The sequence below is a fragment of the Neophocaena asiaeorientalis genome, unplaced genomic scaffold (assembly GCF_003031525.2).
Source record: "Neophocaena asiaeorientalis asiaeorientalis breed wild unplaced genomic scaffold, Neophocaena_asiaeorientalis_V1.1 scaffold275, whole genome shotgun sequence".
NCBI lineage: Eukaryota > Metazoa > Chordata > Mammalia > Artiodactyla > Phocoenidae > Neophocaena > Neophocaena asiaeorientalis.
In genome coordinates this window covers 1321412-1335096 of record NW_020173679.1, presented here as the reverse complement: position 1 = coordinate 1335096, position 13685 = coordinate 1321412, and the positions used below count along the sequence as shown (strand labels likewise).

General features: G+C 49.3%; 1 protein-coding gene across 2 annotated transcripts; it reads right to left on the bottom strand.

Annotated features, from left to right (window-relative positions):
- Positions 1-5035: 5035 nt before the first annotated feature.
- Positions 5036-13671, bottom strand: AKR7A2 (aldo-keto reductase family 7 member A2). 2 transcript variants are annotated; one of them, XM_024749942.1, is made up of 8 exons: positions 13281-13671; positions 10113-10300; positions 9832-9936; positions 9045-9141; positions 8698-8797; positions 7979-8108; positions 6970-7158; positions 5036-5058 (listed from the first exon to the last, which is right to left on the bottom strand). In XM_024749942.1, exons 1-7 carry the CDS (start codon positions 13597-13599, stop codon positions 6997-6999), a joined length of 1101 nt encoding a protein of 366 aa, XP_024605710.1. In that variant the 5' UTR covers positions 13600-13671; the 3' UTR covers positions 5036-5058; positions 6970-6996. The 2 variants fall into 2 exon arrangements, with proteins under 2 accessions (XP_024605710.1, XP_024605708.1); XM_024749940.1 differs by lacking the exon at positions 5036-5058 and adding an exon at positions 5693-6317.
- Positions 13672-13685: the final 14 nt, after the last annotated feature.

Genomic DNA, 13685 nt, shown 5'->3' with positions numbered 1-13685 from the left:
TCGGAATATACTGCTTAATTTCATTATTGTAATGGGATGTTTGGACATCTATTAGCATATATAATTGTACAAGTGTTTTTTTCCCCAATTAATGAAATAATACAGGTGAATTTTAAATAACCCAGTGAAAGGAAGAGAATGTGTACTGCAGACACTGCCAGGTGAAAGAAAAGAAGACTTCAGCAAAATCCAGGGTCACATACCAAGTGCCAGTAGTGGCAACAATTCAATCACCAATGTTCTCTGCTGATGGAGCAAGAGTGGCCACTTTTTACTTAAACCCCATTTGTCCACAATGACTTGCCAAGCACAACTGTCTCTTTTCAGAGATAAGGCTATTAAACTGAGAGACAGCATGGTAGCAATCCTTGAATGAAGAGGGTACTTGTTTCTCTCCTGTATGTTGTGCTGTTACAATTCTTTGACTTGTAAAGACTTTGGAATATAGGCAATCCCCCTTAACGCTTTCTGCTGAATTTACGGAGGCAATTCCGTAGGGATCATGAATGCTTCTAACCAGCACATCAAAGCATTTGCACCTTGCGGAAATAATTCTAAACGCACTAATCAACAAGGCAGTTCAGTAAGGGAATCACCACCGTATGCCAGACAAAATACTCAAAAGCTCTCATATTAAGTTCAGTTTCAGGCCATAGTACCAATCCCTTTAACAACAAGCCGTAGCAATATAACTTTACATGAGGGGAACCTCTAGGGAGAATCCTTTTTTCCCTCAACCTCAGCATAAACCTAGGCTTTTTTCTCAGGCTTTGCACATCAGCACAGAACAGCTATTATTCTAACAGGGCTAGCCAAAGGATCAGAGTCAAAGCAATTGTCAGTTCGGAAAGGCCAGATGCCTAGCTAATCAAATATTAAATACTAGATTTCCATTTCTCAAGAAAGTTGATAATAAACATATAATTTGCTTGTAGTATATCCGTTAACATTTACCATCTACCATGGGGAATGTAACACCACCACCGGCCACGTGAAAAGCAGAAAACACAAACCTGAACTGGTGTTACAGACTAAATGTCTGTATCCCCCCCAAATTCATATGTTGAAACCCTAACGCTAAAGTGATGGTGTTGGGAGGTGGGGCCTTGGGGAAGTGACTAGGTTTAGATCAGGTGTGAGAGTGGCACCCCCGTGATGGAATTAGTGTCCTCAGAAGAAGGGGAAGAGACTAGAGATCTCTTCCTTAGCCATGTGAGGACACAGTAAAAAGAGGATGTCCAACCAGGAAGAGGTCCTCACAGACTCCGAATATGCTGGCACCTTCATCTTGGACCTTCCAGCCTCCAAAACTGTAAGAAATAAATGTTTTTTAAGCCACCCAGTCTGTTATTTTGTTATAGCAGCCCAAACAGACTAAGACAAGTGGCGTGAGCATCTCAAAATAACTGCTAATTTTTAAAGTAGAAGATTGTGTCAGAAGATGATGATTTATCTTTTTTGAAAAAATATTTATTTGGCTGCGCTGGGTCTTAGTTGCGGCACGTGGATCTTCATTGCAGCATGCGGGATCTTTAGTTGCGGCATGAGGGATTTTTAGTTGTGAAAGATGATGATTTATCTTGTACAATGTAGGAAGTCTATTTTCTTATCATGTATAACTTTTTTTTTTTTTGTCTGCGTTAGGTCTTCGTTGCTGCGCGCGGGCTTTCTCTAGTTGCAGCGAGTGGGGGCTACCCTTCGTTGTGGTGCGCGGGCTTCTCATTGCGGTGGCTTGCTTCTCTTGCTGCGGAGCATGGGCTCTAGGCGCGTGGGCTTCAGTAGTTGTGGCGTGCGGGCTCAGTAGTTGTGGCGCACGGGCTTAGTTGCTCCACGGCATGTGGGATCTTCCCAGACCAGGGCTCGAACCCGTGTCCTCTGCATTGGCAGGCGGATTCTTAACCACTGTGCCAACAGGGAAGTCCTCACGTATAACTTTTGATCTAGATTATATAATTCTTCTTCTCAATTAAATTCGCTCATTTTTCATTCTACGATTTCTTATGCATGTCAGAGGAGTAAAGCAGCAGCTGCTGATGTGTGGTATCAAGAACAGAAATACTTCACAAATAGAAAATAATGCCAGTTTTGTATCAGTGTCAGATACTTCAAATAGAAAATCAGTCAATTCCAATAATAATTAAAAATTTTCCACCCAATTCATGGAATCAAAGTAAAGCTTTTGGAAGTTCTTTTTGTTGAAGGTGACACTACTGTGAATGGTATTTTAAATTCAGTTATAAAGTTCAACAATGAAGATAAACATGTTTTTGTAATGGCCGTATATATACTTACAAATCTTCGTGCATCACAGTGTTTGTTAAAAATAATCTTATTAAATTAAAAACCAACAGTGGTTCTCAAACAAGTGTACATCAGAATTACCTGAAGGGCTGCTTAAAACAAATTGCAGGGCCCCACCCACTAGAGTTTCTGATTTAGTAGGTCAAGCATGAGGCACAGTAATTTGCATTTCTAACAAGCTCCCCAACGACGCTGATGCTGCCGGCCCTGAGACCACATTTTGAGAGCAACTGGCTTACAATTTCACTGTTAGAAGCTCTCTATCACTATGTAATTCAATTCATACAGTATAGACCAGGAGTCTGCAAACTATTGCCCATGGGCCAAATCTGACTCACTGCCAGTTTTCACAAATAAAGTTTTATTGGAAATTTGGAAAAAAGCCGTATCTATTTACTTATCACCTGTGGCTGCTTCCTCACTACAAAGGCAGAGTTGAATCACTGCAACAGAGAACATATGGCCTGCTGATATGGACTGAATGTTTGTGGGTTAGTTTAGGGCTAATCCATTAATTGGTTGGGTGGCACTTATAATAGTCACTATACAAATTCACATGTTGATCTAATCACCAAAGTGATGGTATCAGGAGGTGGGGCCTTTGGGAAATTCTTAGGTTATGAGGGTGGAGTCCTCATGAGTGGGATTAGTGCCCTTATAAAAGAAACCCCACAGAGCTCCCTTACCCCTTCTGCCAAATGAGAACACAGCAAGAAGATGGCTGCCTATGAACCAGAAAGCAGGGTCTCACCAGACACCAAATCTGCTGATGCCTTCATCTTACACTTCTAGCCTCCAAAACTGAGAAATGTCTACTGTTTATAAGCTACTCAATCTGTTGTATTTTGTTTTAGCAGCCCAAATGGACTGACACCCACAAAATATAAAATACTTACTACCTGGCCCTTTACAGAAAAGATTGCTGACCTCTGATACAGACCACAGTGGAATTAAGTTTTCCTTATATTATCATGAGACTACAGAATATTGACTTACTCGTATATTCATTGATCATTCTCTACTCCTACAATGCCATTTTCCACTTTGATAACAACCACAAGAAAATTCTTTAACAACTGGTATTTACTATTACTATTAATATCCCTAGTAAGAGCATTTGTTATTAAGTACAAGTCTCTCCAATATGGAATTGGAAAGATTCTTGGGAAGCAATAAAGATTTTCAAAAAGCTTCTTGTGTGAAAGTTGGGAAAGTCAGGGTTGTTTTATTATACCTAGAAGAGTGCTGAGGCAGAAGGGGTGTTAAAAAAAATTAAAAAATAAAAACATATGGAGGAGAAATGTATTTTCTCATAAGCAATTAAGGATCTTGACATTCCGACCTTCCTTACTGCTTCTAAAATGTATTCAGAATGCAAATTTGAGACACTGGTGAATTAACCATCACAACCACTAGTAACAAGCAGGCCAGAATGCAGAGGAAGCACATAGGTCAGCCAGATGCCCTCCCTCGAGCCTTTAACTTCAGGAGTCCCCTTTCTGTCACATTGATTCGAGTATACAAAATCTATACCAACTCATTTTTCTGGTCTTCTATATGGTACACAAGTCTCTAGTTTTTGAGGTTGGTTAAGTATGTTTGTCACTTTCCAGATCCAACTCTGTTCCTTTGTCTTTTGAAAAAGTTCTTTAGTAGGGACTTCCCTGGTGGCCCAGTGGGTAAGACTCCATGCTCCCAATGCAGGGAGCCTGGGTTCGATCTCTGGTTGGGGAACTAGATCTTGCATTCATGCTGCAACTAAGTCTGTATGCCACAACTAAGAAGTCCACATGCCACAACTAAAGATCTTGCGTGCTGCAACTAAGACCCAGTGCAACCAAAATAAATAATATTAAAAAAGAAAAAAGAAAAAGCTCTTTAGTAATGAAATGGCTGAATTCAAGTGACCATCAAATATGTATGAGATACTCTCCCCAAAAGGATCTAACAGATGGGAAATGACCTAGCAGATGACGCATCCCTGATGGAGACACTCGGGACTGAAGGTCTCCTGACCAGTCAGGTGGCTCATCTTCTTGACTTGACCACATAGGACCATTGCTCCCTGAGAAAGAGTTTATCTTCCAAAGATGACCATCTGTTTCTCTCACATCCTCTTTTTACAACATAACTCAGACACTCCTCCATGAGGCAAGAGGGATGCCTGCCCTTGGAAGCCAGCAGCACATGCTGTGGGGAAGCCCAGGCCACATGGAGGGGTCATATGTAAGTGATGACAACAGCTGACAATCAGCATTAATTGTTAAGACATGTGAATTAGCCTGCAGGTGATTTTAGCCTCCAGCTGTAACGGCACTTCTCAGACACAGGGGAACAGATGAGTATTCCCCACTGAGTCCTGACAAACAGCAGACTTCTGAGCTAAATGACTGTGTGTGGTTTTTTTTTTTTTAAAAAAATAGCTTTATTGAGACATAATCCACATTATTATACACCCATTTATTTTATTTATTTTTATTTTTGGCTGCGTTGGGTCTTCGTTGTTGCGTACAGGGTTTCTCTAGTTGCGGCGAGCAGGGGCTACTCTTCGTTGTGGTGCACGGGCTTCTCATTGTGGTGGCTTCTCCTGTTGTGGAGCACAGACTCTAGGCGTGCAGGCTTCAGTAGTTGTGGCACGTGGGCTCAGCAGTTGTGGCTCACGGGCTCTAGAGTGCAGGCGCAGTAGTTATGGTGCATGGGCTTAACTGCTCCACGGCATGTGGGATCTTCCAGAATCAGGGATCAAGCCTGTGTCCCCTGCATGGGCGGGTGATTTCTTAACCACTGCACCACCAGGGAAGTCCCTATACACCCATTTAAAGTGTACAATTCAATGTTTTTTTTTTTCTTAGTGTATTCAGCATTGTACAACCATCACAATCAACTTTAGAGCATTTTCATCACCCCCCAAAGAAACCTGTACTCCTTATCAGTTAATCTCCATTTCCTCCCAACCCCCCCTCAGCCTTAGGTAACCACTAATCTACTTTCTGTCTCTAATAGATTTGCCTATTTCAGACATTTCACGCACATCAGCTCACACAATATGAGGCCTTTTGGAACTGTCATCTTTCACTTGGGTTAACATCTTCAAGGTTCATCCACATTGTAGATGTTTCATTACTTCATTCTTTTTTATCGCCAAATAATAGTCCATGGTATGGATATACCACTCTTTATTTATCCATTCATCCACTGATGGACATCTGGGCTGTCTCTATTTTTTAGCTATTATGGGCTTACTTCTGGACTCTCAATTCTGTTCCATCGATCTATATGTCTACCCTTATGCCAGTCCCATACTGCTTTTATTCTGTAGCTTTGTAGTAAGCTTTGAAATCAGGAATTGGAGGACTTTGTTCTTGTTTAAATTTGTTTTGGCTATTCTGTATCCCTTGAATCTCCATATGAATTTTTTAAAAATTTTGCCAATTTCTGTAAAAAAAAAAAAAAATCCAGCTGGGGTTTTGATAGGGCTTGAACTGAACCTTATTAGGTCAATTTCAGATTTTGTCTTCTTAAGCAACTCAATTTTGGGGTGGCTTGTTGTACAATAACTGATACTATTATTAACATGAGTGGGGTAATAACTGATATTACCCCACTGGGGAAGCATCCATTTTATTATGGGTGAAGACAAAGGAGGGTGTCTTCACTCCAAATAATAAAACTTCATCTGAAAGGTGTCTCCTTCTAGAAGGCAAGTAGGACTTTCCTTTGAACAGTCTTTGATTGGTGGTTTTGTCTGCATTTCCAGGTTGAGCCCCTTTCATCACTTGAAGAGACTGGTCCAAATGCTGCCTACTGCTGCTGCCTGGCCCACACCCTACCTCTCGCCCAGGGTGTGATTTTTCTGTCCTGGGAATGTTCAAACAGCAATCACTGGACCTGGGATTTCATTTCTTCTCCAGACTTGGGTGCCCTTACTTGGGGTAGGGATTTGCTGAGGGAAATGGGCGTCCTGGCTGCCCACACCCACTACCACCAAAAGGAGGCCCAGCAGCAGAGCTGAGAATCTGTGGAAGACCAGAAGAAAGGAAGCTTTAGCTAAGAGTAAAGCCGCTGCTGAAATGGGTGTGTGTTAAAATGTCCCACAGCATCCTGGAAGGTTTTATTCTTCTTTGTGGTGACGCTAACGGTAGGTTTTTGCCCAAATTATTCCATTTCTAAGTATTTAATGAGGTAATTCTGAATGAGAGAAAATCTACCTCAGGGCATATGACCCTCTTTTCTTCTGTCGCACGTAGAAGCGTGAGGGCCACCTGCAGCCTGGCTGTTGAGGGGTTAGGCTGGGTTCAGGGCAGGAGGCTGGGAAGACCCTCCCACTGCCTCTGCCTTTAGATGACTCCAGCTCATGGTTCTACCCCTTTGGCAGGAAGCCCCCAGGCAGGGTGGAAACAAGTCGTAAGCAGTTGAGGAGACAAATCTGGGGGCTTCACTCCGGGCCTGGGCTACAGCCAGGTCAAGTGCCTGCTTTATTCAGATGGGAAATGCATGAATGGGGCTCAGCCCCAGCCTTTACACATTGTGAAGGCAACTGGGAGTGAGGCAGGGATCTAGAAAAATAATGCATGGATCCAGACAATGGAGAAAGACCATGCTAAATCAGCTTAAGGCAAAGACCGGCCAGGGGGAGAGAGTAGAAGAGGTGACAGAAAAGGAAGAAACCTTGGGCAGCTTGAGCTGTGTTGGGGCCTAGCGGAAGTAGCTGGGACATTCATGGGCAACCAGGTGCCAGGCGTGATCAAAGGCCTGCACGATGGCTGGCTCTAGGGGCCCTTCTTCAGTGGCCACCAAGTTCTGTTCCAGCTGCTCCAGGCTGGACATGCCCAGGATGACCGCGTCCCCGTGGGCACCCTGCAAGGGGAGACGGCCAGACGTCAACACACTAGCGCACCACAGTGACCCCGGTCACACACGCTCCCCCCACTCCACCCACAGCCTTGCCCCAGCCAAAAATTGGGACCTGATTTTTTAACTTTATACTCTACATAGTTCTAGAAAGCACTTAAGGTACCTTCAACACCTGTAACTATGTGACCCCAAACCCTGTCTTCCTTCCTCCTGCTGCCACACTGCTCATCCCCATTCAGACCGAAGTTCAGAGCCCAGTTCTGCCACTCAGCAGCTGTGTAAACTAGGTTTAGCTATTTAACCCCCCTGAGACTCAAATCTTCTCAATTTTCAGCGTGGCTATGGGAATGAGAAATTATGCAAAGCATTGAGCTCCCACTTATTGAAAACCTACTATTATACATGTCAGAGACTATGCAACTATGTAAGGCTGACGCTGGAGAAAAATTTTAGCCAGGAAGACAGGGGACACCAAAGACAGAGGGAAACCCCACCTTCCCCCAGAGGAGCCAGACCAGTGGGTTTTCAGGTCAAATCTGTGATAATTTTCTAACCCTTTCACAGCTGTATGAACCCCAGTTTGCTTATCAGTAAAACTGGAATAATCACACTTCATCAGGCCTAGGTGATAATTCAACCCACGTTACGAAAGCCCTCATCATAGGGCCTGGCACTTGGACAGCTACTCAGAACAACAGGAAGGCTGCCATGAAAACTGGAACAAAGAGAAATTTCAGAGGGAAAAACTACTTAGAAATCACCTGAAGGTAATGCTGGCTTCCCGAAGGGAGCAGAAGTGGGGCTTCCAGCAACGATGGGTTACCTGGAGCTGTGAGTGGTGGTACATCCACCGGAGGGCGGCCGAGGTCATGCTGGGGGCGCTGGGGCCATATGCAGCCTGCAGGGCCTTCTCCACCAGGGCAATGGCCTTGAAGTGGTGTTCCTTCCAGAAGCTGAGCAGGTGGGGAGGATAGCACAGGGGTCAGGACCATGGGGTCACACTGGGGGCCACCGACAAAGAGTCAAACAGGAGAGCTGCGCTCACCCCAATCCTGCAGCGTGGAGGGGCTGGTATCCCCTCTAGCAATGGGTTTCCTGCCTTATTGAAACACCCAGGATGCTGGCTCCCTCACCAGAAACCTCAATGACATCTTTACCCCTGAGAACTCAAAGCCTGCCCTTACTTTACCTAGGGAAATAGGCAGCAAGTACAGGGGTATGGCTCGGCCCCAGGACTGCTGAGCCTCCATCCAGGGCCCTCTCCTTCCCCATCTGCAGGTGACGAGCACTCCTCGGGGCGGAGCAATGACTTGGAAGACCTGGCATAAGGTCCAGGGATCCTCATTCCTCACGGAGGTCCCAAGAAAACAAGAAGAAACCCTATAGAGGGCTTCATAATTCCTCTAGGAATCAAAAGAGGTAGGTCCAGGCAGCAAGGGATGGCTTGGAGACCCAGGAAAGCAGCCTAGAACTCCTCCATTTCAGATAAAGGGGACCCCCCTCCCACTCCTCCCACCCTGATGCAGCCCATCCCCAGCTCACCGATTCCTGTAGACCTCTGCCCAATTGGTCCCAAAGAAGCGGCCCACAGGTTGCTTCCTGTCCTTGTCCTCATACTTGTACTTGCCGGTCAGCAGGCCCCCTGCGGGAAGGCTGTAATCAGATCCCCTGGCACTGCTCCCAGAGGCTGCTCTGGACCGGAAGTGGGGGTGATGGTGGGGGACCCAGGAGGGACGGAGGACCCAGCCCAGCCTCTTGTCAAACCCTTCCCTGCTTCCCAGGTCTGGGGCCGGGTATCCCCTGGGTCAGGAATAGGGAGAAACAGGACCAGAAATGCCCCCCGGGACCTGGGAGGGGAGCCTGTCCCCACAGCAGCCCATATCCCATACCAGCCAAAGGGTTGTAGGCGTAGAACCTCAGTCCAAAGTGCCTGATGCAGGGGAAGAGCTCTGTCTCCACCTGCCGGGTAGTGGCGTTGTACATGCCCTGCGGGCAGAAGGGCCAGCTGGAGAGGGTGCACGGGTCAGGGGACCCCAGTCTTCTTTAAAAACCTTCAGTCAAAACCTGCCCAGGACTTCAGCAATGATTTCCAACATCACCAGTGGTGGCTGGGCGATGGGGAGATGGTGCTGGGCCCCAGGAAGGGACAGTGGACGGGATATGTCATTCCCCACATATCTGTAGGCACCAGTTGTGTGCTGGAGTTCCCAAACACCAGCGTATCTAGCAAGGTCTCTGCTTCCAAGAGACGTTAGAGTCAAGTTAAAAACAAAGACAGAGGTCAGGTGATCACATAAAGGTGGGTTTGGTGATCATAGCAGATTCTCCCAAATACTTGCTCAATGTATGAAGATAGGGTTTGGAGATGGGAGGCCCCGCTGGGCTGTTGAGAAAGGCTTCCAGAGGAAGAGGCATCTAAGCGAGACCTGGGCACTCGTTCCCACGAGAAGCAGTGGGGAGTGTTCCAGGCTGACTGCAGAGCGAGAAGCAGGCAGGAAGGGGAGCCTGGGCCAGAGGGAGCAGGCGCCTGTTTGCCAGGCTGAGGGTACCCGGGAGCCACCATCCTGTAGAGCAGGGGAATGGCTGGTATGGAGAGGGCACAGGGAGGGGGGAGCCACGAGGACCAGGCATCAGCAGGCACCCAGGAGACAGAGGCCTCCGCAGCCCTGGCCTCACCTGGTACACGGTGGGCAGGATCCAGTTATTGCTCTTGCATAGGGTACAGATCTCGGCCACTTCCCAGGCGGCATAGTTGGAGAGGCCAAGCTCCACAAACTTGCCCTGCGGGGGAGAGGCCAAGGTCAGAACCCACTGCAGCCCAGAACACCAGGAAGGAGAGACCGGCTGGGGACCCTGGGAGTGGGGTCTGTCCCCAGCTCTGCTCTGGGACAGCCCTGGAGCCTCCACTCTCCTGGGCAACGACAGGCCAAGCAGAGGAGCTGGGGGGCCGCCCTCACCTCCTGGTGCAGCTGGTGGCAGGCACGCAGTGTCTCTTCCACGGGGGTGCCGTGGTCCGGTGCGTGTAGATAGAAGAGGTCAACGTGTGGACACTGCAGCCGCTTCAGTGACGTCTCCAGCTGGGACCGGAGGCTGTCAGGCTTCAGCGACTTCCCTTCCCAGGGATTGGCCTTGGTAGCGATTTTCACTTTGTGGGAAGAATGTAATGGTTAAGAAACTTATTGTAACCACTTACTAGCCATGTGACCCTGGCTAAATTACTTGAGTTCTCTGAGTTTCAGTTCTCTAATCTATAAAATGGGGATGATAACAATGGAACTGTCTTCACAGGGAGAGCAAGAGGATCCAATAATGTCTCATGTGCGAGTTCCCAGTGTTCACTGCTGCTATATTAGTCACCAAACTGCTAGCTGTGTCAAGCCTTGCAGTAGAGGCCAAGCGCACAGAGATGAACTAAACACTCAATTTCTGCCCTCAAGGAGGTCACAAGCTAGAAGGTGATGTTACAAGATGTAAGTGCAGTAGAGCCCAGAGGAGACATATGTGGCCAACCTGGGAATTCCAGGGAGGGCTTCCTGACCCCACAGGTTGAGTCTCCAAAAAAGCATCCTGGGACTTCCCTGGTGGTCCAGTGGTTAAGACTCTGCACTTCCACTGCAGGGGGCATGGGTTCAATCCCTGTTCGGAGAACTAAGATCCCGCATGCTGCACAGCGCGGCCAAAAAAAAAAAAAAAGAAGAGTCCCAGCCAACAGGGAAGGGTGGGAAGCACATTCCGAAGGATGGGAACTTGGACAAAGTCACAAAGGCAAGAAAGCATGGTACGTGAAGGCCATACGTGCAACTCTGAGCTATAAACTCTAGGCAGGGAGCAGTGGTACATGAGACAAGAGAAGGAGGTCCAGACCTAATCCCAACGGGTTTCCTCAAATACCATCATTCAAAGGTTTTATGAGTGAACTGGTCAGCTGTGTTCGCTCTCGTTGCCATATAGAGGGAGACGTCGAGGGGGCAGGCCTGAAGACAGGGGGACAAGTAAAGAGGCTGCTGCAGGAATTCAGGGAAGATGCAGCTGCTGAACATAACCACTGGCAGATCCATTTCAGAGAGAGGTAGAAGGCAAAATGAGCAGAAGGCAGTGACAGTCTCCCCCCTCTCCTTCCAGACGCCTGGAAGCGTGCACATCTGCATACCCACTGTAGAGACACACTCCCCATGAGAACAGGAGAGTGTTCTGCCATGCAAGCAGCTTGGAAGTGCTGTAAAGAATGCTGGCTCTCTGGGGGATTCCCTGGTGGCACAGTGGTTAAGAATCTGCCTGCCAATCAAAGGGACACAGGTTCGAGCCCTGGCTGGGGAAGATTCCACATGCTGCAGAGTGACTAAGCCCGTGCGCCACAACAACTGAGCCTGAGCTCTAGAGCCCGCGAGCCACAACTACTGAGCCCACCACAACTACTGAAGCCTGCGTGCCTACAGCTCGCGCTCCGCAACAAGAGAAGCCACCACAATGAGAAGCCCGCGCACCGCAACGAAGAGTAGCCCCCGCTTTCTGCAACTAGAGAAAGCCCGTGCACAGCAATGAAGACCCAATACAGCCATAAGTAAATAAATTTTTATATTAAAAAAAGAGAACGCTGGCTCTCTGGATCCTGCACTTTCCATACCTGGCAAACGCAACTCAGTAATCCAGAGGGGAGGGAGTCATCAGACCACTTGGATGTTGGAGAGACCAAGTCTCTCAGCTTCTCATCCAGATTTTTTCCATTCCCCACATTTCTCAATCCCCCTGCATTCTTGGTGTGAACCTTGCCTCGGGTCTGACCTGAGGACTTTGACTCTGTGAGTGCCTGGCCTCAGAGAAAGAAGCAGGGAAGGACTGGAGGGGGAGAAACCAATTCAGGAATAAGATCTTCATTAGTCACAAGAGGCACCCAGGTGAACGAGAGAGTGTGGGTCTGAGATGCACATTCCCAAGTCTGTTCCTCCAGATCCACCAAGCTATGAATCTAAGGAGGACCCAGAGGGGGACGCCCCTGACACAAGGGCTGGGAAGAAAGAGTCTCAGGATGGAAAAGAGGAGGCAGAGTGTGGCAGTAATAGTATCAGCTGACTTCACTGGGTCCCACCATGTGCCAGGCACCCTCCTAGGCACTTCCAGTGGCATCAGGCTGATGAGGGACCATCCCTCCACACACACATCCTCCACTCAAGCACACCTGCCTCCTGGCCATCCACACACCAGTCTTGGCACAGCTATGCCCTCAGCCTCTCATAACCCTCTGACTCATGCTCTGCCCAGCAAACTACTATTGTTCCTTGAAGGCCCAGCCTCAGTGTTCTCTGAGCCTTCCCTAGGGCCTCTGCCTGGCCCCATCATGCCTTCCCTAAAAGTGCTTCCTCTTCTACGCTCCTCTGCAATTATTTGCTTCAATCTTCCCCACTAGCCTCTGAGCTCCCTGCGGGTGGGTTAGAGACACTTTCCCTCCTATAGCTCCATAAGAAGCTGGCATAAGGCTACAGGAGTGGACAGAAATGCCTTACCTTACCTCACGCCTCCCCACTCTTTACCCCACCACGCCTGCTCCCCCAGCCCGGTCTATGGCAATGCTACAGCTCTCCCTGAGAGAGCCAGGCGTACTGCCAACTGAACAGAGCAAAGTCTGGGGACTGATGAAAGACCTGGATGAGAAAAGGGCTCTCGGGGAGCGCATGGGCGTTGAGGACAATGGGGAGAGGGGCATAGGCAGAGCGCCTGGGGACCGGTTATGGGCACCTGGCAGGGTTGGAGGGGGGTACGGCATAGCTCTGGAGACCAGTGCCGCAGAGAGGTGCACTAAGAAAGCAACTGGGGTAGGAAGCCAAGGACTAGATCAGGCTCAGGGGTTACAGAGTTGCAATCCCCAGACGAAGAAGCGGAGGGGAAGGTGGTCAGGAGAAAACGCTGTTCAGCTGTCGGGGCTGGATGTGCAAGGGACTTGAGGCGCGCGGTGTTCACAGAGCTGCGGGATGGCCAGGGGAGGTGGGCGCCCCGGGGGCGGGGCGAAGCTGTCGGCCCTGACCGCGGCGGGCGCGTGGCTGGGGTCGGGTCAGCGTCCTGCGGGACGGGTCTGCACTGCACGGTGCAGGGAGAGGACAGGCGGTCGGTGCGCGGGCGCCAGAAGTTACCTTTGCAGTCGCCGCCGCCCAGCCCGAGCCCCAGGCCGCCCAGGATGCTCTCGGACTGGCCGTCGCTGTACATGAAGGCCGTGTCCAGCTCAGTGTGGCCGCGCTCCAGGAAGGCGCGCACTGCCGCGGCGCTGGCGAGCGCGTCCATGCGGCGCCCCATCTCCATGGTGCCCAGCACGGTGGCGGGCCGGATAGGGGAGCCTGAGGTGGTCCGCGGGCCCCGGGACATGGCGGCGGCGGTGCGAGCCTCGGGTGGCCGGGGGGTACGAGCGCAGCGGACGGCGGCGCGGGCCACGTCGCGAGACAAGTTGCTCAGCATGAGGTCGGCGCCTGCGCGCTGGGGCGCCTCGGGCCCCGCCTCCCTGCCGATGGGGAGAAGCGCGGCGCCCCCTCACGCAAGATACG

What these genes read in the sequence shown, in the direction of transcription:
- AKR7A2 (XM_024749942.1), bottom strand. Translation starts at nt 13,599, where the DNA reads ATGCTGAGCAACTTGTCTCGCGACGTGGCCCGCGCCGCCGTCCGCTGC. An exon ending in GGGCGGCGGCGACTGCAAAG is followed by an intron (nt 10,301 to 13,280) that starts GTAACTTCTGGC and finishes CTTCCCACAAAG; the next exon opens with TGAAAATCGCTACCAAGGCC. An exon ending in CGCCTACAACCCTTTGGCTG is followed by an intron (nt 8,798 to 9,044) that starts GTATGGGATATG and finishes GCCTTCCCGCAG; the next exon opens with GGGGCCTGCTGACCGGCAAG.